The sequence below is a fragment of the Colias philodice genome, chromosome 2 (assembly GCF_061535455.1).
Source record: "Colias philodice isolate Cphi_HAF_F1 chromosome 2, ilColPhil1 Martin Lab GWU primary, whole genome shotgun sequence".
Classification (NCBI taxonomy): domain Eukaryota; kingdom Metazoa; phylum Arthropoda; class Insecta; order Lepidoptera; family Pieridae; genus Colias; species Colias philodice.
Window position 1 is genome coordinate 1,567,868 of NC_143087.1, and position 23,654 is coordinate 1,591,521.

Genomic DNA, 23,654 nt, shown 5'->3' on the forward strand with positions numbered 1-23,654 from the left:
TTCCAAATATACGAAGATAAGACACTTCATACCTATATCGGAGTTTGACTCGTCAAACCCCGATTTAATAAAATTGTGTTTTGACGTTTGCCTGACCAAATTAGTCTCTCCCAGGTTTGACGAAAATTGTTTAGTCAAAGGCCGAAAATTTACATTTGTTTGGGCTTTGACTAAGTCATTCAGTCTGACCTGAGGATTGACCAGTCCAACCTAGGAGCGCCGGAGCTTCGGAGTTTGCCTATAACATATGAATAGAAAGGCTCGATGATTGGAACGCACTGAGAAGTGTTACCCTTTGCACAGTGTTGATGCTTTACTTAGGGAAGTACTGTTTGTGAATACGGGTGTAAGTATCAGCGTCCAAGCTTCCATACCGTACCGTATTCTTTATTATTGAAACTTAATTTGATACATACTGCTTTTTCGCTTGCGTGACCTACATACACGTGTTGTTCGAGTTTAATAAAAAAGTGTTTATCATTATCTACACCTGTCTGTCGATGTCATTTTTCTACGCAAGGTGCAATACTATTTTTATCATCAACTTCTGTTCTTTGTTCAGGTGTTTGTATACAATTATCTTGTCTTGTTTGTCCATATTAGGATCGAATGCTTCTTCAGTCATTCACCTATTAGGTTCCTTTTTAATGTTATAATTTTCATGCTATCCTGTTTCAATTTCGTTTTTGATGTAGTTGTATCCGATACCTATTCATAAATAAAAGTCGATAATCGATATCAAGGTAACAGTCCCATATAAATCTCATTTTTATTAAGTTCACTTGCACTGTCACCCAATTATTCACGCATATTTTAAAATTTCCTACTGATAATAATGCGGCATTCGGTATGACACAAACAGATACGGCAATTTATTTACATCGAAATTCGGAATATTTCCACGCTCTATTCGGTTTCCAAGTGACAGATAACGTATCAGCGTATGAAGGATTAATTAATCATATTTCTCAATAATTACCCTTATCGGCTTGTTTTTAATCTTGGATCCGTGTGTAAATCTGATCTGATTTTGTGTCACTATGTCCATGTGCTTTGATCGTGTAAAATCAGCCTTACAGTGAAAATGCTGTGGAATAAATGTTAATTGAAACTTTGATCCTAATAACTAAGTAACTTTGATTAAAAATGCTGGTTAATATTGCACGCCTCATAAGCGAAGCGTTGAGGTGGGTACTACTGTCACTTCGCGCAAAACATCTGATTTTTCAAACTTTAAATGTCTTTATGTATCATACATTGCACTTGTAAGATAATACATACACACACATATTAAGAAAAACACTATTTTTAACATTCATGATATTTTTGATGTCATTTTTGTTATTTAAACTAGTTAAAAAACAGTTTAAAAAAGTTCTGTCTTGGACGTCCGTGTGTCTGTATGTGCGGAGGATTTTCTTGTTAACACGATAGCTACCGAAATACTTTACTAATCGAGTCTTTTTTAGGGTTCCGTAGCCAAAATGGCAAAAACGGAACCCTTATAGTTTCGTCATGTCCGTCTGTCCGTCTGTCCGTCTGTCCGTCTGTCACAGCCGATTTACTCGGAAACTATAAGTACTACAGTGATGAAATTTGATGGGAATATGTGTTGTATGAACCGCTACAAAAATATGACACTAAATAGTAAAAAAAAGAATTGGGGGTGGGGCCCCCCATACATGTAACTGAGGGATGAAATTTTTTTTTTCGATGTACATACCCGTGTGGGGTATCAATGGAAAGGTCTTTTAAAATGATATAAAGTTTTCTAAAAAACATTTTTCTTAAAGTGAACGGTTTTTGAGATATCAGCTCTCAAAGTCGTAAAAAGTATGTCCCCCCCCCTCTATTTTTATAACTACGGGGTATAAAATTCTAAAAAAAATAGAGGTGATGCATGCTAATTAACTCTTTCAACGATTTTTGGTTTGATCAAAGTATCTCTTATAGTTTTTGAGATAGGTTGATTTAACTGTAATTTATTATATTTGCTGCTACGGAACCCTTTGTGCGCGAGCCCGACTCGCACTTGGCCGGTTTTTTTTTTCTCTTACGCTTGAGTATGCTCAGGCATAGAACCCTTTCATTTTTCAGGGTCTGATTCGATGTGGTTTAATTGTTATTAAATAAACAAAAATAATAATTAATAAATAATTATTAAAAAAAAATTATGAGGCGTGCACTTTTGGATTTTCCAAACTTTTTAGCTTTATTTGAAAAAAAGGGTCTCGAACATAATATGTAAACCAAATAAACTTAGCATGAAATGACTAAGAAAAAATAAGACAGACGGAAAAAAAAATAATTAGTTCAATTACTGAACCATATAGGAAAGCATGTATGTTGATGTTTACTACATTGTAGTTCACATTTGCAGCATTGTAAATGGCTAACATTACTGTAGTTGCATCGAGAAAAAAGTATGGCAAAGTAAGAAATGCATTTTACGATCATCAATACTTATAAAGTTATAATATATTCTTGACATATTTAATTGCAAAATGACCTGAGTACTTACTACGGAAAATAAAAAACTTATAAACAATGATTTATTGGACACTAGAAAATTGTTTGGATAAATGTTAAACCTGATGTTATTTGAATACAAAAACAATAAATACTACATTTCATAAGTTCTCTTTGCCACTTAGAGAAAACCACTTTAACTATCATACCCAATTAACACATTATCAATAATAGATCTATTTATAATTAACTAGCGGTCCGCCCCGGCTTCGCCCGTGGTACATATTTACGTTTTCTCTACATAAAAACCATCCTCGTACTTCAAGGAATATAATAAAAAAAGAATTATCTAAATCGGTTCAGCCGTTCTCGAGTTATGCGCTTACCAACATATTTTGCGATTCATTTTTATATATAAGAAGAAGAAGAAGATATATAAGATTAACAGCTAGAAATGAATGGATAGTGTAAGAGCTAAACTGTAGATAGCTGTGACATACAGACGCCCTATACCGAGGTTATCAAATGCTCTCAGACCCGACCCTATAATATACTTGTTTGTCTAATAGACTTGAGTAATTATACACGTGACTTATGTATCGCTTCCTATAAATATTTACGTAACCAAATATTAACTTTATTACCTAACTAGCTGCGCCCTGCGGTTTCACCCGCGTGGCTCTACTCCTGTTGGTCTTAGCGTGATGTTATATAGCCTTCCTCCTTCCTTCCTCGATAAATAGGCTATCTAACACTGGAAGAATTTTTCAAATAGGACCAGTAGTTCCTGAGATTAGCGCGTTCAAACAAACTCTTCAGCTTTATAGGTAACTAGCTTCCGACTTCAGACTTTGTACGTGCATCCCCGTTTTTCCCCGTTCCCGCAAGAATTTCGGGAAATCCTTTCTTAGCGGATGCCTACGTCCTAACATCTACTGGTTTGGGCTGTGCGTTGATAGATCACTATAACAGTCACCTTTGAGTTTTATATATAAATAGCTGCTCCACGCGGTTTCACCCCCGCGGCTCCACTCCCGTTGTTCGTAGCGTGATGATATATACCCTATAGCCTTCCTCGATAAATGAGCTATCTAACACCGAAAGAATTTTTCAAATCGGACCAATAGTTCCCAAGATTAGCGCGTTCAAACAAACAAACTCTTCAGCTTTATAATATTAGTATAGATATATAGAATATAGATACTTATTAGTATAGCGCAGACATATCTATACGCAGTTTTATTTTGTTAAAACCAACGTTAAAGCAATATGAAAATAATTTAATCCCAGATAGTGTGAAGTACTCTCTATCACTCTTTATAACCGTTCTTTTTAATTCGAAATCGCGAGTCGAGGCCGTCAATCGTTTCCATAACACCGATTCCAATATTTTATTTTCTGAATAAAATCATTGAAAGTGTCTATTTAAGGCTTCGTTAACGGCGCGATCTTTTTATAAAACATCCTCACTTATCGACAGTAACGATAGCAATAAATTAAAATAACTCATTCGCGTGTAACCCACTTAATGAAGTGCTCGGAGTTGTTATTTCGCGCAATTTACCAACATCAAGATATATAATGATGTTAACGCAGTAATAATTCCAGCGTGGAAGAATGACAGAGGTAGGTACATAGGTCGTCTAGCGCCATCCCTTTTCTACTCTGGAATTAGTATTGCTTTATGACGTCATGGTAACTGAACCTAAACCATCGAGATCGGTGGTAAATGGTAAATCTATACGAATATTATGAAAATTTCACTGTTATAGACAGTCCATTTATCGGCATAGGATGTACAAATAGGAGCGAGCAATGCGAGTAAAACCGCGGGGCACAGCTAGTCTGTGTTCGTAGATTAAAAGTGTTTGTAAAAGAAGTCTAAGTGAATAAATAAATGTTTGAGTCTGTAGCGTTCGGCAATTGAACGCGTAAATTATCTTCGGTTCACATGTGAACACTGAACATGTCTCTGGAGTTGTGCCAATTGTGCGTTGGATATACGTTAGTATAATGAGGTTCGTATTTGAAAAAATCGTTGAATTTCGTCACGTAAATATTTTTGGTATCTATATGACACAAGCATGGCATATTTGCGTATAATGTGAGCGTTATTTTGTATTCAATTAACAATTCTCTGTAGTCCCTCCAGCAGTTTTACACCTCCCGTCGTATGTCAGAGAGGATTAGAACAATAATATCCAGTATATATAATAACTATGTGTGAAACTATTCATAAATATGTATTATATCTATCCTTTTTTATACGTATTAAAAATTAATTATACCAAATCACGAGACTGCATCATAAGAACTAGAAAACAATCATATTATAGGTACTTAATTTTTCATGTTTACATAATAAAAGTATGAATTTTTATTAAGTATTTAACCTTACCTTAGTAGCAAATAATAATTAATAATTATAAAACCTTTGGTTTCAACGATGAAAAACGACTTCTGTATTTTTTTTGGTACAATTTGTATCATACCTAGTTAATAATTATTAATTAGTAATTACCCAGGGTAGGTAGTTAAAGTCAGACGAGTTCATGTCACAAAAGCATTGTTTATGAACAATTATTTTTATTGTAATATAAAATTGTAATCGATAAATAGAGGAAATTGAGTTGAAAATAAAAACTACTAAAGCAGAATATTCACTGCTCCAATTTGAAAATCTCAATCAGCAATAACAATACAGATCTATGTAAAGAGAATAAACTTTTAACTGAAAAAATCGCGATAATAGACCCTCCATATTGCTCTCACCTCAAAGCAATCATTTGCAACCTTGTCCAAAGTGCATGTTCCAGTAACTGTTGGACAAAGAATTCGCAACAACATCTGTAACAAAGGAAATCAAACAAATTGCTGGTGCAAAGTCCGTGTTTTCATTGCGATTGTGATGTATCGTATCGTGAGTAGGCTAGCAATGGTTTAGCGAGAATTTGAATATCTTTAAGTACCTATACACTTTTTTATGCCTTTTATTTAGTAGTAGAGCCAGTCGTCTTATCTCCGAGTCTATAACCCGTTGGTATAACCGCAATGAAAACATAAAACAATGTAGGCTTATTGCCAGCAATAATATAAATTGCAAAAGATAAATTTTTAAGTAGTTTTTGAATGAATGAATCAAAAAATTTGCAATAAAAAATCATTTCCGTCTTTTTATTATAATTGTACTTAACGTTGGGCCTCGCGGCTCGCCATATCTCACTAGCAAGGTTATGTTTGTAGCCTGTTTATCCATTACTTCAAAATATATTCTTACTTGTTACTTAATAAAGTTTTTTGTGAACTCAGAAATCGGACGATAGTTCTTAATTTTGGCTATTTTTGATCTCATCTTTATTTAAGAGAAATGTTATAAAAATCAGATGCTCAGCTTCATTGACACGTAATATATTTCCATGACAAGATGAAACAAACATCTGCCAACATCGGGTTTTTTTATATAAGAAGTTTTTTCTTATAATTTTACCAACACCTAACATAAAATGAATTAAAATACTCATTCCCACAACCACGCAAAGCTTATCCACCCTAGTTACTACGAGTCACCCGTGCCTGCGCCCGCGCAGCGGCAATTGTCTTCTTGGACTTTGCACAGCATTGTGCCGCATCGTATTCGTAAACTGCTCAATGGAATTTATTATTCCATTAATTATTGTTAAACGAGATGCTGCTAATCATAATTAATGGTACATTCGTCCGGGATGGTTGAGGAATTAACGACGTTGTTTAAGTTGTTTCGTATTGGTGTGTTATGTTTATTGTTTTTATGATATTTTTTTATATACATTTCCATATAATGTGATGAATTAGGATCGTAATAGTAAATACGAAAAATTAATTATGATTCGTAATTATAAAAAGCGATGATTTGATGATGATTTTTCTTTGAAATAAATACTAAAATAAATTTATTAATTATAATATAGCGAGAATTAAGAACAACGTATGAAGGTACGTATTTTCATTGTAAATAACTATAGTTAATTCATATGTAGAAACCAGATAATTAGGTTAAACTTAAGTGTAACAACTTAGTGCAAAAATATACGAATTACAAATTGCTGCGAGTTATCCTACTACTATTATAAAGGCGAAAGTTTGTAAGTATGGATGTATGGATGTTTGTTACTCTTTCACGTAAAAACTACTGAACCGATTACAATGAAATTAAGCACACATATAGAGGGTAACTTGGATTAACACATAGGATAGGTTTTATCCCGGATTTCCCACGGGAACGGGAACTATGCGGGTTTTTCGTTGAAAACGCGGGCGGAAAGCTAGTTATTTCAAAAGTTTAAGAATTAAAGAGAAAACAAGTTATTGAAACAGGAATGAACAAACATTACTCGTATTTAACTCGAATTTACGAAGCGTACGACATGGAAATACTTTTTACGAACCTTGACCTATATTTGACTCTATATTTTGTAATAAACGTTGGGGTGCTGAACTCAAAAATTAAATAGTATTTGAACATATAAATTTTAAAAACTTGAGCATATTATATAATAATGTTAGCAAGTTTGTTGCTGATTTAAGTTTGTGTTGATGAAAGTTTACTTGCTCTTGAAACTTTTTTTTTTAATCCTTGTTTATTTAGGGATTTTTGTTCAAAAGGACGATGACAATCCCATCTTTGTACAAATATTTAACACTTAACATACTTGAAATTTAAAGTTGAATAGCATTCTAGCTGCATGGAATACGCACAGACAATTTTTTTTATGTGTTGCGATTTATATTTTTTATAATTATAGTTATATCTTTATATAGATATGGTTTCCACTGGAAATACAAACCTATTTTTTATTGAACATATTAGTTCTATTTATTTAGATATTTTTTTAAGGAGATACCCAATGCAGTACTTTGGTCAACATAAAATATATAAGTAAGCATTGTCTTATTTATTTTCATACTAGTGGTCCGCCCCGGCTTCGCCCGTGGTACATATATCGCAATAAAAGGTAGCCCATGTCCTTTCTCGGGTATCAAAATATCTCCTTACCAAATTTCATGCAAATTGGTTCAGTAGTTTAGGCGTGATTGAGTAACAGACAGACAGAGTTACTTTCGCATTTATAATATTATAGTATTGATTTACGATTGCATTGTTTGGCTTTCATAATAATATTCACGAGTTAAATGCTACAGCTTCCAACGTTCAAAGAGTAAATGAAATTTTTGTGATCTTGGCCGCGCGGTTTTTCTATTTTCTTGCTATTGTTAACTTTTGTGTTGGCTTCGTTCCAGTCGTGTTTATAAACTGTTTGTCGTACTGTTGAATAATAAATAACTGTGGGAAAATGCATTTGTAGTATTGATATGGGGCCAAGGTTAAGTGTGTTATGGATAAGTAGATTTATCATATTGAGATGTTCGGTTTCGGAAGTGTCTGAACACATGAAAATAGGTGGCGTAGGTAGGGTATTACTCACAGATATTTACATAGTCAATCAACTATGTTTAAATTTAACGAAGCGACGGAAATAAAAATAAAAAACAATATAAATACTGATTAAAAACATTCACACATATTATTATGAAAATGATTCAAGCATCGGTATTTTTTCTGAGAAATCCAAATCAGTGATTCGTCGTGCTAAACGGTGTAATTTGTAAGTCGCAACTTTTTGCAGAATCGAAAGAATTAGTAATACAATTAAATACTAAGAATAATTCGTTGATTATTTCTTTTTAACGTTAATTATGACGATTTTATTGAATTTAGATATAAATTCTGTAAGATGAATTGGGATTTGATACCAGTATTGGATGACATTGAAACGTAACTAATTTATAGTGTCTCCGAAGGTCACGGTTTTTGCTTGCAAATAAGAATTACGAGTTATTAAATAAATGACTGTAGTAAATATTATTTCCTCATTAATTTTCCACATGACAAGACAACTGATCATTTCTGGTTATGTAATTGTTGTGTGTCATAATTTTCTTGTACGAGATTTTAATAACATTCATATTTATTTTGCTATTTAAATAAATATAAATGTTCCATATTTCTATTTGCATTGTTTTTGCTAATTAGTATTTGGCTACATGATTTCTCGAACATATGCCGTCAATAATATTACTGTAGGATCCTCTACAGTTTTCCGTCATAAAATACTATATAACGCACATGTTTTATTGCTCTGATGTTGTGGTTTTCCCTAAGCAACTTGATTTTTACGTCATAGTTCATACTAACCTAGTTTTTTTTCTATATATTTCGATTATAGAGGAATCTGTCCTTTGCCGTTTTGGTTGATAATTGTGGAAGGTCAGCGGGCTGTCGAGTGGGAACTAATAATATCTAGGTTACATTGAGAATAGAACGCCTTAACTATACATAGATTATGATTAATATGACGCTACGTTCGACTCTAAGAGCTAGCGCGCACGAGCAACTTTGTCTCCGCAACTATTTTGTCTCTCCCATCAATTTGTATGGGGAGTTGCGTCGCTACGTGCGCGCACTTTCATACTAGCCCATAGGTGGGAGAGACAAAATAGTTGCGGAGACAAAGTTGCTCGTGCGCGCACTGTCTAACTTGATTTTATGGTACGACGTGTTATACAATGAGTAGTAAGTAGACACAACGTACAAATACGGTTTAGAAAACAAGTAGGCATATGCACTCGCATGTATTGATATAGTCTAATTAGAAAAATAAGAAAGAATATGATACAAAATAAAGTTTGTGTTGAAAACACATCGTTTGTAGGTATTTCAATCAAAGTAGGTAGGTTTTTTCAGGATTAACTAAAGTGTATATTATATTAGACTATTATGTAAGAGATGCTTCTCTGATTGAGTAGTGTAGTGAGAGCTCTCAAAAAGGGTCAAGAGAGGGTCAGGAAAGCTTTCCTGAAATTTGCACTATATCCAAATACTATGTTGAACCGCTTCCTTGACAAAGTGGTTCACCCTTTGATGTAATACCTAGGTTACCGGTGGAGTCTAATAAATCTCAATCTGACAGGTCATAGGCAGGCTGAACAAATTTCAGACACCTATTCGTCTAAAGGTCAAGGCCTAATAGCTCCATTACTAGTAGATATAGTATGTGAGAGAGATATATATTTATATATTTATAGATATTTCCTATCAAATTTTAACATACAAGTCTCCATAAGTCAGGAGTTCTGTGCTATCCTGACTCAACCGAATACTGACCAGTCCTCGTGTCTCTAAGGAAATTTCTACCACAACGTTAGTAACTCGTACGTTTAGTAATCTATGACTCGGATCTATACTTAACCACGATTCTTAAACTCTGTAGAACTATACTAGGTATATAGAACTATATTATGTACTACAAACTATACTATCTCACGACTAAGTGAAGCATATTTATAATTAGCCAGTGGGCTCGCCAAGTCAACGACCGTGGGTTCAATCGCGTGTTTAATATTCCGTAGAATTACTTGATGTTCGTGGTTGGTGAGTAAGCTGGTAATGGTGTGATTGTTAAGGTTTAATGTCTGGCATTCGTTTGGAAGAATCGGAAAATGTGCACATATGAAGAGTTGTAGCTCAAATATTCTTATGTCATCATGGTTGTGAACGGAAATTGTAGGTGAATTATTAATTGTTTTTTATAATATATTTCTCTTTCTCCTTAATATATTATTTACTATTTAGCTTTATTATTCCTCTCTATTTAACTATGTTAACTTGAAAATCTTATGACGATGAATCTGACATTAAATTATATGTAATTGAAATAATTGACTGCCTTACAGATAAATTGAATTATTTAAATATTAATTAACATTTCATTAATTTCATCAAATTTAAACTATAATTAAACACTTCATTTATATTCTTTTTTACATCGTAAATTTTTGTACACGATATTTAATTTTAAATCTTTATTTTCCTTTTCACGGCATAACTCATTCTACATACGGTAATTGATAACAACATCTCGTTTATCTGAACTTTGCTTGTATCACAGATTACTAAAAATATACGTATATGTGTTTAGATACTACGTTAGTATTTTCAGCATTGGAGTGCGTTGTCCTCGCAAATAATCGTGCAACCGTACAAAAGATCGGTATCAACGACTGATAACAGTTTGGTTTGTAAATACACGTGATTCATGTGTGTTTATTTATTTTATTGGCTTTTAACTTTACGGTTTAGTGGTTCGAAATACACGTGATTCATGTGTGTTTATTTATTTTATTGGCTTTTAACTTTACGGTTTAGTGGTTCGATGGTCGGATGATGTGTTCGCGGAATTTGATACAAGTTTTGTATTTTTGTTTTTTTATTGCATCAGTTGAACATGAATTAGTACCGTTGATACGGGAATTTAACGTGACGTGGTCGTTTTAAATATCGCGATGAATATAGGTCTACTTCGACAAATCTGCTACTTAAAATTAACTCGCCTTAATAACTTGTTTATGTATACAATGATTTAACACTTTTTATACATGTGACACTGCTACCTGTATAATTATGATACATTTTAGAATGACGCTGTATAATAACATATAATTTTCTTGTTTCAGATAAAAGACAACGGAAATGTTTATAGACGAGAACGAAACGTAAGTAATAATTACCGTTAATAACATTCTATTTTACCGGCTATAGCTTAGAAACATCACTCACTTAGAGAAGATTTAAATTTTAAACTAAACCAAAACAGTAAAACCATAGAATATATACTGTAACGCGACTAAAAGAAGTTAAAACTAAAAGGTAAAACTTCGTACACCTAAGCGATAAGCCACTGGTCACGTTGAATACGAAACTCAAGAAATATCGAATGCTATAAATAAATAATTTAATTGAGTCATGTCCATGTCCGTCATTAAATCTCTGACCTAGTTATATGTTTGTCATTAAAAGCCGGTCTGATATCCAGCGTTCCCTTATCTATACTAATATTTTAAAGCTGAAGAGTTTGTTTGTTTGAACGCGCTAATCTCAGGAACTACTGGTTCGATTTGAAAAATGATTTCGGTGTTAGATAGCCCATTTATAGGAGCGAGGAGCGAGGAAGGCTATTATAGAAGGCTATATATCATCACGCTAAGACCTACAGGAGCTGATCAATGCGGGTGTAACCGCGCGGCACAGCTAGTTGATTATACAATTCAAAGTTCAAACACATCTTTAAACTTCGTATCTTTTGCCTGCATAAAATGAAACATTTATTACCATCAGCATACTGATATACTAAGTATTCAAGGGAGTATTGGCAATTAGAGCGAAATTTATGAAGCAATGCTTGCTTCCGCCCGCAGAATTGTAGATGTGACCCAGACAAATGGAATTGTAAAATATCTTAGACATTGCTCAAACTAAATACAAAGATTTGTCTCTATAAGATATATGTGTTACGGCTAAAGGTAGGTGAGAACATAAACTTAAGATTAGCCGGCTAAACTTAGGTTTATTTTCGACGAGGTGTTAATGTTAGTTTGTTCTATCTTTAGCCGGCTAAACTTAAGTGTAACCGCAGGCCCGTGGCTAAAAATGTCGGGGTGGGTAGATTTGGTTACTATAATACATGTAAGGAACAGGGCGAGTGTTTTCTGGCACTTCGCCGGCTGCTGCCGCAGCACGCTCGCTGCGCTCGCTCGGCTCGTGCGGGTCTTAAGAGTTCTAACCTAACCTAACCTAGCCACCAGCTTTCTGCCCTGAGTCGGGGTGGGTAGATTTGGTTACTATAATACATGTAAGGAACAGGGCGAGTGTTTTCTGGCACTGTGCGGGCCCCTCAAGCCCTCCACCGGCCCGGCGCTAACCAAATCTACCCACCCCGACATTTTTAGCCACGGGCCTGCGGTTACACTTAAGTTTAGCCGGCTAAAGATAGAACAAACTAACATTAACACCTCGTCGAAAATAAACCTAAGTTTAGCCGGCTAATCTTAAGTTTATGTTCTCACCTACCTTTAGCCGTGACATATGCATATCGTTCATATGCATGAATAATAAAATATTAACTTTTCATCCGCAAAGTTTCGGGATAAAAACTATCCTTTGTCTTTTCTCAGGTTTCAAACTAAATTTTGTATCAAATTTTATCGATATCGGTTCAGTGATTAAGGCAGTGACAAACAGACAGACAGAGTTACTGTCTCATTTATAATATTAGTAGGGATAGCACTCAGAGATTACGTACATATATACAACGGTGAAATAATCGCGAATCGCCAGCCTTTTATCTGTAGAAATATGATTGTTTTATAACATATCAATGTTGATAAACATATCAAACGATAAAAATCACGATCAAAGGGCAAAGTTTAAGTAGTTTGTAAATGTCTTAGCGTGATTTGATTACGTGTTAGTATAGTATAAGTAGTGTAAAGTGAATAATCGACAGCGCCAATGAATGTGGCGTAAAAGGTAAAATTGATTACTTATATTTGAGACTGAGATATGAGAGAATGATAACTCATTGTGATCCTCTCTGATGGTACACTGAAAAGATACATTTTTGCCAAAATAATAACAATATACTAAAAGCTTAAACGTTTGACGTAATTGGTAAATGAAAACCAAATTTCCAAGGTTGTTAGGCCGTCTGACAGTAGCTTGCAAGTCTAATTCCGCGTTTCCACATGCAAGTAGACTTGCAAGTTGCTGTCAGACAGACTGTCGGACATTTCTCGCGGAAGTTTTCTTGCAGATGGACAGGCGGCCTTACAATGACAATTTTTATAGGTACAAGCTGTGGGTACAAGTTTCTTACGCAACTTTTTTTTTATTATTAATTTGTCGTTAATCTACCATAAAGGGCATACGGTCACGCTTATCTAAGTAGACGATACGCTATCCGATACCTTATCAATGTCTAAGGTATATATTATTAGTGATTAGTTGTATCTGCTATTCGCTGTGTTCCCTTGAGTGTGTGCTTGTGTGTTTAGTGCTCGGTATTCGGTATGGGTGTCTATGATCTTAAGAAGTAAGTGTTGGATTTTGTTTATTTGAATCTAAGACTTTTTAGAAGCACTATAGAATCGTCAAAGTATGTAGAAATTTCATTGAATTGATTTACTGTTGAGACAGTAGTTTCTATAAATTCTACATAGAAGCCTAGGAATACTAGTAAACAATGAATCTATAAAACAAAATAAGGTTTGAAGTTTGATTCGTATAGAAAATGGTCCCTTATTTGTGAAAATGGTTGTGTATTTATTTGACAGATCCCGGATTCAAAATCGTAATAACTTTATTAATCACGATAAAGTTATTGGGCTATTTATAACTTCCCCTAGCTTATATTTGGAATTTCAAACAATGAAATGATGTTAAAATGAAGGTATATTTTCCTTACATTTCACTTTATCCATTTAATTATTTAAACTGATGATTTGTACACTTCACAGCGAGCGAGGTCGCTCACAAATTACGTAAATGTAAGGGTCAATTTTATATTCAATGCACTCCTAAAGAATTTAACCTCTTTATAATATTGTGAACTATATATAAATAGAATAAAATTCCACATCATACGTATTCTTATTTCGAGTAAAACTGATACACTGGTAACAAAGATTGGAGTTATTTATACCAAGAAAGATACACCGTATTATTTATAACAAGAACTATTTCGAATCGTCATCTTCGCAGTGAAAGTGCAATATAACAATGTATTGACATTACGAAAATGTCTAACCAGGGCCTTAAGACAAAGTAACAATTACAAAACGATAACGAAGTTAGAAATCGCAAAAATGTATGGGATTGACATTAGATAGACCACGTGATCTAACGCGGCGTATGTCAATCCCATACATTTTTGCGATTTCTAACTTCGTTATCGTTTTGTAATTGTTACTTTGTCTACTGGGCCTGGTCTAACTATAGTGTGAGTGTATAATAAGTACTCGAAGGAAATAGTGTTTACCGTTAGACTTAGTGCACTAGATAGATCTATAAATAAAGTTTTTGAATCTATTAATACTAAATAGACATTAACATTGATAAGCAGCACTTGTTTACTCGATAATAGATAATGTAACAAAACTAAATTAATTTTTCTTATGATAACGGATTATGACGGAGATATGACCTATCTACACTTATATAGATCAATTTGAATAGTAAAAGACAAATGGATTCCAGGGAGAAACTGTTGAAATACAAACGGTAATACTGTAGCAGAAAGAAATGGCGTTATTCTTCCATCAAAAATGCGAATAATCTCAGCCGAAGTTATATGGTATTTATGATGCAAAGCGAAAGCATTTCAACAAAATTCAGAGAATCTGTATCCACAGAATCAACTGTTCTCAATGTAGTCAGGAACAGTTAACAGCATTACAAGTGAGTCGCGGCGAAAGTTACCGGCGCGGTACGGTCGCGCTTGACCGCGTGTGCCGCGTGACGCATCATTGCGCGGGCGCACTCGATATAAACAGCGTAACAGTCGTACCTGTTTGACGGGACCTTTATGGCTTATGCAATGTGTGCGTTTATACTTTTTTTGTAAATGATGAAGTTTACGGTTAAATCGTTATTTTAAACCGTATGTAGGTATCAACAAATAGGTGCACGTTTTTTTAAGATACTGGTACTGGTGGTGGTGGAAAAATGACTATACATATAGGTCGTCTAACACACCACACTGGAAATAATACTGCTATAAGTGGTCCTGGTAATGATGAAATCTCCGAGGAAATTGATGAAGTCGTTGTCATTAACATTTCTATGTCAGTTATTATTGGGCACTATACAAATACGGTAAAATACAATCTTGATCTTATATCAATTCCAATACTGGCTTGCAAGTTGCAACTAAATGCTACAAACGAGACCGTAAACGGAGCAATCAAACATGACACATAATTATAAATAATAATTATCATTGATACAGTTACTAATCGCTAGTAATCACGAGAAGAGAAAAATCACCTCATATTTCATAATTCTGAAGGTATGTAAAATACTCATAGCTCGAATCGTTTAAAAATAGATTTGCCTAATTTTGATCGTACCAAGTGTACAAAAAGAGGAAATAGCGCGGCACAAAGAAGCAAATTAATCAATTAGTCCATTGAATGAGTCCCTCCAAGGGGGGTCTAGAGTGCGTGAGTTAGTAACGTAAGATGTTTCTTCGGAAACATGTCAAGAGTCCCTAGGTAATAAACATACTAAAACCCCGGGCCACTAGGAGGAGCCCCGGAGTGGGGGGAGGGGGGAAATGGGTCCATTTTTTCATTTTTCGCTTAAATCTCAAAAACGGTACATGTTAGAGAAAAACTTTCAAGGAAAAATTGAAAGGCCATAAAATTATCTACAAGTTGTACCTGAATCATTTTTTCCTATATCCTACCGTTTCTGAGTTATACGCAGTAAAACATGATTTTGGCTCAAACAATTTCAACATCAATCGATCAAAAAATGTTTCTTTCTTCCAAAAAACTCAAATGTGCAACTTGTGACCAGTACTGATAGATTGCTCTTAATTAGTTCTATAATTGGTAAAATAAACACATTCCTCCATGGAAGCCTTTAGGAGGAATCGATTGTCAAAATATTATATTAGGGCAGTTTGAGTTACTGAACTTGATCTTTTTATTTTTTTCTTCCAAAAAACTCAAAAGTGCAACTTGTGACCGGTACAGATAGATTGCTCATAATTAGGTCTATCATTGCTAAAAATACCAGATTCCACCACGGAGGCGTTTACGGGGAATTGAATTTTATCAGGGTAGTTACGATACATGAACTTTTTATTTTTTTTCTTCCAAAAAGCTCAAAAGTGCAACTTGTGACCGGTACAGATAGATTGCTCATAATTAGGTCTATCATTGATAAAAATACCAGATTCCACCATGGAGGCGTTTACGGGGAATTGAATTTTATTAGGGTAGTTAGTTAAAAAGTTCATGTATCGTAACTACCCTAATAAAATTCAATACCTCCTATAATATTTTGAAAATCGATTCCTCCTAAAGGCTTCCATGGAGGAATGTGTTTATTTTACTAATTATAGACCTAATTAAGAGCAATCTATCAGTATCGGTCACAAGTTGCACGTTTGAGTTTTTTTGGAGAAAAAAAATAAAAAGTTCAAGTATCGTAACTACCCTAATAAAATTCAATTCCCCGTAAACGCCTCCGTGTTGGAATCTGGTATTTTTATCAATGATAGACCCAATTATGAGAAATCTATCTGTACCGGTCACAAGTTGCACTTATGAGTTTTTTGGAAGAAAAAAATAAAAAGATCAAGTTCAGTAACTCAAACTACCATAATATAATATTTTGACAATCGATTCCTCCTAAAGGCTTCCATGGAGGAATGTGTTTATTTTACCAATTATAGACCTAATTAAGAGCAATCTATCAGTACCGGTCACAAGTTGCACTTTTGAGTTTTTTGGAAGAAAGAAATATTTTTTGATCGATTGATGTGGAAATTGTTTGAGCCAAAATCATGTTTTACTACGTATAACTCAGAAACGGTAGGATATAGGAAAAAATGATTCAGGTACAACTTGTAGATAATTTTATGGCCTTTCAACTTTTCCTTGAAAGTTTTTCTCTAACATGTACCGTTTTTGAGATTTAAGCGAAAAATGAAAAAATGGACCCATTTTCCCCCTCCCCCCACTCCGGGGCTCCTCCTAGTGGCCCGGGGTTTTAGTATGTTTATTACCTAGGGACTCTTGACATGTTTCCGAAGAAACATCTTACGTTACTAACTCACGCACTCTAGAACTTTTTATTCAATGGACTAAATACTTTTTGTATTCTATTTGGGTGTCTCCGTGGATCGATAAACAAAGCCTCTACATGAGCTGGCTTGAGCGCCCACGACATAAATAACAAAAACTGACAGTATCTAGTAGGTAGTCTGGTTTTTGCAGTCGATGCGAGATCAAAGTCCGCTCGCAGGTGAGTCCCCCTCAAGGTCCGCAATTAGAGTAATTGTTATTTCACATGACACTACTATTTCTACTATGAGGGATTGCGAGATATTGCTTATATGCGATTGATTATATGCGAGACATTGGTTCGTGAGAAAGCGTATAATTGGTCCGTTGAAGAGTATTTTTCAAAAAAAGGGAATAGGGAACAATGAAGCTGTGTTGATAGAAGATTTGATAAATAAAAATAAAATAAAATTATGAATCAAGTCAAGAGTCAACTTCATCAATTTTTAATTGATCAAAGTTTTAAAATACTACAACACGTACGTGTCACAGGTCAAAGGGCCACCCTGAGTTGAAAGAACCATTAGCCTACGTAACTTACTACACACGTAAAATCCCAATGGTTGTGCAACCGTATTGAGAAGCCTCAACTCAACTCGCGTGCACCGGAAGTCTCAATGAGGCAGCGCTGGATGCACACGGATCGATACCGGAGCGTGCCGTAAATAGGATCGGTAGGTCAGTGTCGGATGCATCTGCTGGCGGCCGTGACCCGCCGTAGGGGGGGGGGGGACAGGGCTGCCAACTTGGAGGCGTTAATGTCTGATAAAGAAGTGCAACACTGAGAAATTTTTAATGAAGTCGAGTGTATAGGGTCGCCGCGTGGTTAACTTTTATCGGAATATAAATGTAGTTGGCACCTCTGATGAAGTAGAAATTGAATTAATTGCTTATGCAGTGAAATGGTAATATAGCAAGTAGATAAATTAAAATGTAATTAAAATAAATGGTTATTGACAACCCTATAGTGCGCATGCGTATTGCGTGAGACTCATTCATGAACACCTTATTAAGCTTTGGCTGATAACACCTCTTATCAATTGCTGCATTTTAATATGGGATGGATATAGGATTAGTTAATGCGTGTATTTTTGCGCATTTTTTTGCGGATGTGGTTTATATGCCAATTACATGACAAGATAATATAAAGACTGAAAGTTGAATTAAACCTACAATTAGTACTCAAACGTATCGAAATACAGAATATCTATTAAATTACTACTTGTTGTTTCATCTCATATTCTTGAAACAATATGTATAGCTATATTGAAATATCTTCATATTTCAGTACATATAGCTATACATATTGTAGTATTTTATTCATCAAAAAAATATTATTGATAGGAATTCCGAAGAGATCATTTTATGACATACATCTGGCTCAACGAACGAAAAAGAACAATATACAGTATCAAAAGATATAGAATTTTCTTTATAAAACTTTTCCGTTTCACTACACATTCGATGCCGCAAGAAATTTTCTAAATCCACAGCTAATAATATCGTAGCCATATTTACGAGAGGTTTTTCACCTCAATAAACAGTTCATATTATAAAATTCTCTACATAGAAAGAAAGATAGAAAGAATATACAGTTATTTCCACATAAAATGATAAATAAGGCGAAAACTAAAAGAAAAAAAACTAAATGGCAATAATCCGTAGGTACGAATTATGATTTATTTGGGCATAACCAAAGTTTAACATATAATGTACCGTTCGTTGAGTGGACTTTAAGTAGGACATAAGTTTAAGTTTGAGTGCCAATTGCGCACTTTAAACATTGTGAATCGTCAAAAATACGGTATGTAAGATTTTATAGCACCGGTTCGTTCATTTTTACTCTGAAGTTTTATATTAAAATTTAACTTTAATATAGAAGGCAGGTTGCATAAGTTTCTTTAAAATGTATTAATATTGCATTTTGTATCAAGTATGGATCGATCTACCTTAATCGACGTGGAAGCATGAGACAAATCTACCGAATAACTACTAGAGCAAGAGCATTATTTGGTGATCTTTTAGTGTAAACGAAAACTCGTATTCAGTGTTGTTCAGTATTAGAACGTTGCATAGAATCTTTTCGAAGGCACTAAGAACAACGAAAGAATGCTCTACGCTACTAGTACGCTCTGTTTAAACTAAAATAATTTGACATTGTGGTGTTAGAATTCAGAGCATTCGCTCGTTTGATGTAAATGCACTGTTACACGATAGTAACATCAAATCAGAAGATGTAACATATTGCCTTATCCGATGATAAAGCAAATAAATATATTCTGATAAATATCAAAAAAGGGTATTTTCTAGGGTATTTTCTATTTATCGATAATCGATGTTATTGTAATCCTTATTTTAATTACATTATCTTATCAAATGTTTATTTCTAGATCAATATAATTTTGACATAATTAATGCGAGTTACGATGACTCAAATATAATTTATTCCTAGACTACAAGCCCGCATAGGACAAAAATATGGGTCAAATGAACCACCAGGGGATATATCTAGAACGATAGCAGAGCAAAAAATAATAAGATTCATCACTATGCCGTCACTTGTAAGCTGTCCAACTGAGTGCAGATGAGAATTGAAAAGTACAGGTAGACTCGGTAAATTTTGGTCATATATTTTTGTACGGCATTCTTAACCATCGATAGATCCATTAAAAATAATAAGAAACCGCTCAGTGCCGTACAAAAATGTTGGTCCACCAAGTCAGAATTTTTATTTAATTTCCGAGAGTTACCGGGGGTAAATTTGGTCATTTGACCATGTACGGCATCTGTGTCATACTATTGCTATACTGCTTTTAATCCATTATTCCGCAACGCCGTACAAAAATCATGGGGACAAGGGGAAAAAATCGAGAGTTGCAATCCCCTCTCTTTTCCCACTCCAGGGGGTCATTTGACTAAGTACGGCTTCGGTTCCAAAACATTGTCTAGCACTCAAAAGTACTATTAAAAGCAATGCCGTCAAAAAATAATTGTTCTTTTAAATGTATACCAATAATCATCTTAATTTCATCGAATTCTTGATATAAAGAGCTGTAAGGTCATTTGACCCTGTACGGGAACTTTTTTTTTAACATGATATTGTAAAATTCAATTGTTGTATAGTATTGCCGTTCAAAAGAAACCGTTCTAAAAAAAGTTATAGAGAAATGCAAAACCAGAAATTTTGTTAAAGTTTAAACATCGTAGATTAATGAAAATTAATAGTTTTCTACACTTTATCCGTTGTTTTAAATAGTATTAACATAGATAAATTAGGAAAAAACGATGCCGTACATTTTTGTGCAGACCACATCTTTTAGGCTGATGAAAGCGACGAAAGCTACAATTTTAAGGGTGCTTTATGGCCATTTGATACAGTACGGCATTAACATATTTTTACCCAACTACGGCAAAGCAAAAGGAGGGTTATGGTTGTTTACAGGTCATGTTACATATTTCATCTATTCCCTCGTAACTTCTAAACTACTTATCAGAATTCGACAAATGACATATCATTAGAAGCGTCTGAATTGTTCACTGGATAACCAGCGACCAGCTAGCTAAAGGCTATATGGAGTTTCACAAAATCTAATGTGGCGCCCTCTAGCGGACAAAACAAACAGAGTAAAAAAATAAAGTTAAGATAAATATGCAGTGTTTGGTATCATTTGAAAGCGCTTTACTTGTAAATTTTGAATATGTATATATTACTAGTATTTGCTTGTGACTTTACCTGTATTCATGGACTGATTGCATATAATTCACATCTTTTCGTTCATAGCTTTTTTATTAGTTCATAAATTTAACGGAGTCCATTCCACCTGACTCCGACTTTCCAAGGTGATAATTAACCACCTCGAGCTTCTGAATATTAATGTATATTTATATTTTATTATAAAAATATAAAGCAAACATTTCGTTATATGGATTTTTTTCTTTTTCAGATTTTTCCCCTTTGAACCAACGAAAATGTACGGCACATGAAAAAATATTATCTATGCATAAAATACTTTAAAAATAAATTTATTTCGTGTTGTGTCAAATGACCCCCTGGAGTGGGAAAAGAGAGGGGATTATAACTCTCGATTTTTTCCCCTTGTCCCCATGATTTTTGTACGGCGTTGCGGAATAATGGATTAAAAGCAGTATAGCAATAGTATGACACAGATGCCGTACATGGTCAAATGACCAAATTTACCCCCGGTAACTCTCGGAAATTAAATAAAAATTCCGACTTGGTGGACCACCATTTTTGTACGGCACTGAGCGGTTTCTTATTATTTTTAATGGATCTATCGATGGTTAAGAATGCCGTACAAAAATATATGACCAAAATTTACCGAGTCTACCTGTACTTTTCAATTCTCATCTGCACTCAGTTGGACAGCTTACAAGTGACGGCATAGTGATGAATCTTATTATTTTTTGCTCTGCTATCGTTCTAGATATGTCCCCTGGTGGTTCATTTGACCCATATTTTTGTCCTATGCGGGCTTGTAGTCTATCCCTAGGTATTTGTGGAAATGCTTGATAAGAGAAATAATGGAATTTGCACCCACGATAAAAGAAGACGAATTTTTTATTGAACTTTGGAAGTAATTTAAAATGGTGATATTCTTATTATGTAACCGTGAAGATAACCTTCAAGTATTTTGTTTTTTAAACTACTCAGTTCACATAGAATATAGATATTGTGAATTTGATGTAAACATTTAAAATTACTGAAATGAACGAGTTAGCTACGTATAAAAATACTAATAAAATACGAAGGGTGTAAATTAATAGAGGAGAGACGAGAACTTTGGGAAATTTCAAACATTTAGTCCACGTGACTGTGGCCCCAGCCGGAATACTAACTTTATAGTGTAATTAAGATTTACTATAGTTCGAGACCAGGCGGGCGTGCAGGAAATAAATTGGTTTTACAATTTATATGCGCATGTTCATAACATCACCACTGCTCAAACGGTGAAGGAAAACATCGTGAGGAAACCGACATGTCGAAGAATCAAAAGTTCGACGACATGTGACATCCGCAAACCCGCACTTGGCCAGCTGCAGCGTGGATTATGGCCTGTATCCTCATCAGAGGCCCGTGTCCCAGCAGTGGGAACGTATATGGGCTGATGATGATGATTATGATACTAAATAGTTAATTAAATACCTTTATAAGAAAACAGAATTGAGATCCAAGATGAAATAGTTGTTCACAAACCTCTAGATTAAACTATAAATAATGGCTTTTATATCTTTGTTAAGAAGAAAAATGCATTTCAACTGAAATTATTCATGCCTCCATTACAACGCAAAATGAAGCAGATGGCGATAAACAAATTTAAACCTTAATGAATGCTAAGTCACGTGTTTAAAATGGAGCACCTACAGCTAGAGCAGTTAAAACAACGTCGCAGGCGATCGCTTGTGAAACCAGGCCAAGTGTGCTATGCTGATAACAGTATCCGTGGATAAGCTGATCCTGCGGCGTCACTCGCGTGGTACCGTACTTGCGTGAAAATATATGTATTAACTACTAATCAAGACTATATCTATATGTATACTACCAAATTTTATACTGGTCAGATCAGCTGATTTTTGCGTGAAGGTCAAGGAATATACCTATATCCGCACATTTGAAAAAACTTTCGAACTTGTAATACGAGCTGTGCCGCGCGGTTTAACTCGCGAGCTAACATTTCTATAGGTCATGACTCATGAGTAAGCTACATCACTGCAAAGTATCATCAAAATCCGTTTACTGGTCGTTGCGTGAAAAAGTACTTCACATACGCATATCCATACATTCTTATACTCGCGTTTACAACTATTATGTAGTATAAACGCGAAAGTTAATAGTAAGTAGTTATCTTATAAATAGGATTAGTAGGAAGGATTATGAGTAGGTGGCCAAGCGTGATTGCAGGATATGTATAATGCTGCCCGGCGACCCGGATAGAGTGGCCCATAGCTTCCTCTCGCCTGCTTGTGATGACGTCAACGTTTTGTTACGTGAAGATTAGAGGTTTCTTTAATATTCACCTGTGTGGAGAAATGTGATAGTAAAGATGAAAAAATGACATGTATTATGTAGGTCAGGAGTGTTATATAATACAGCCATTAATTTATAGGCTTTTAAGTTTTAGAATGTATATTAAAAAAACCTATTGTTTACAAAATTTGATGTTTCTCTTCACATAAATAAATTTTATTTTAGCGAATTATATAGAAAAACATCAACCAGCTTTGGATGTTTTGCGCGGAAGAGCAACGTACTCATTGTAAATTAGGAGTAGTCATATATTTTGTTGATTTATTACCTCCTTAAGTAATAAATTGTCGTCGAAAAAAATATTTTCTAAGTACTTAAATATATTTTTTATATAAGGTATTAGCCACGATCATAATTCAAGTTTGCAATGAAAACATATATAAAGGAAGATTCGATCTTATCTCAATAAATAATA

General features: G+C 34.4%; 1 protein-coding gene across 3 annotated transcripts in view; it reads left to right on the forward strand.

Moving 5' to 3' along the window:
• Acsl (Acyl-CoA synthetase long-chain) overlaps positions 1 to 23,654 on the forward strand; it is a 63,527-nt gene that overhangs the window by 15,363 nt on the left and 24,510 nt on the right. For 2 of the 3 annotated variants that reach the window (XM_089701350.1, XM_089701359.1), the window contains exon 2: positions 11,020 to 11,058. In XM_089701350.1, the coding sequence (XP_089557476.1) occupies positions 11,036 to 11,058 (23 nt within the window). In that variant the 5' untranslated portion in view covers positions 11,020 to 11,035. Of the gene's footprint in view, positions 1 to 11,019; positions 11,059 to 13,378; positions 13,434 to 23,654 lie in introns of those variants that run through there. The other variant, XM_089701366.1, reaches the window with a different exon arrangement.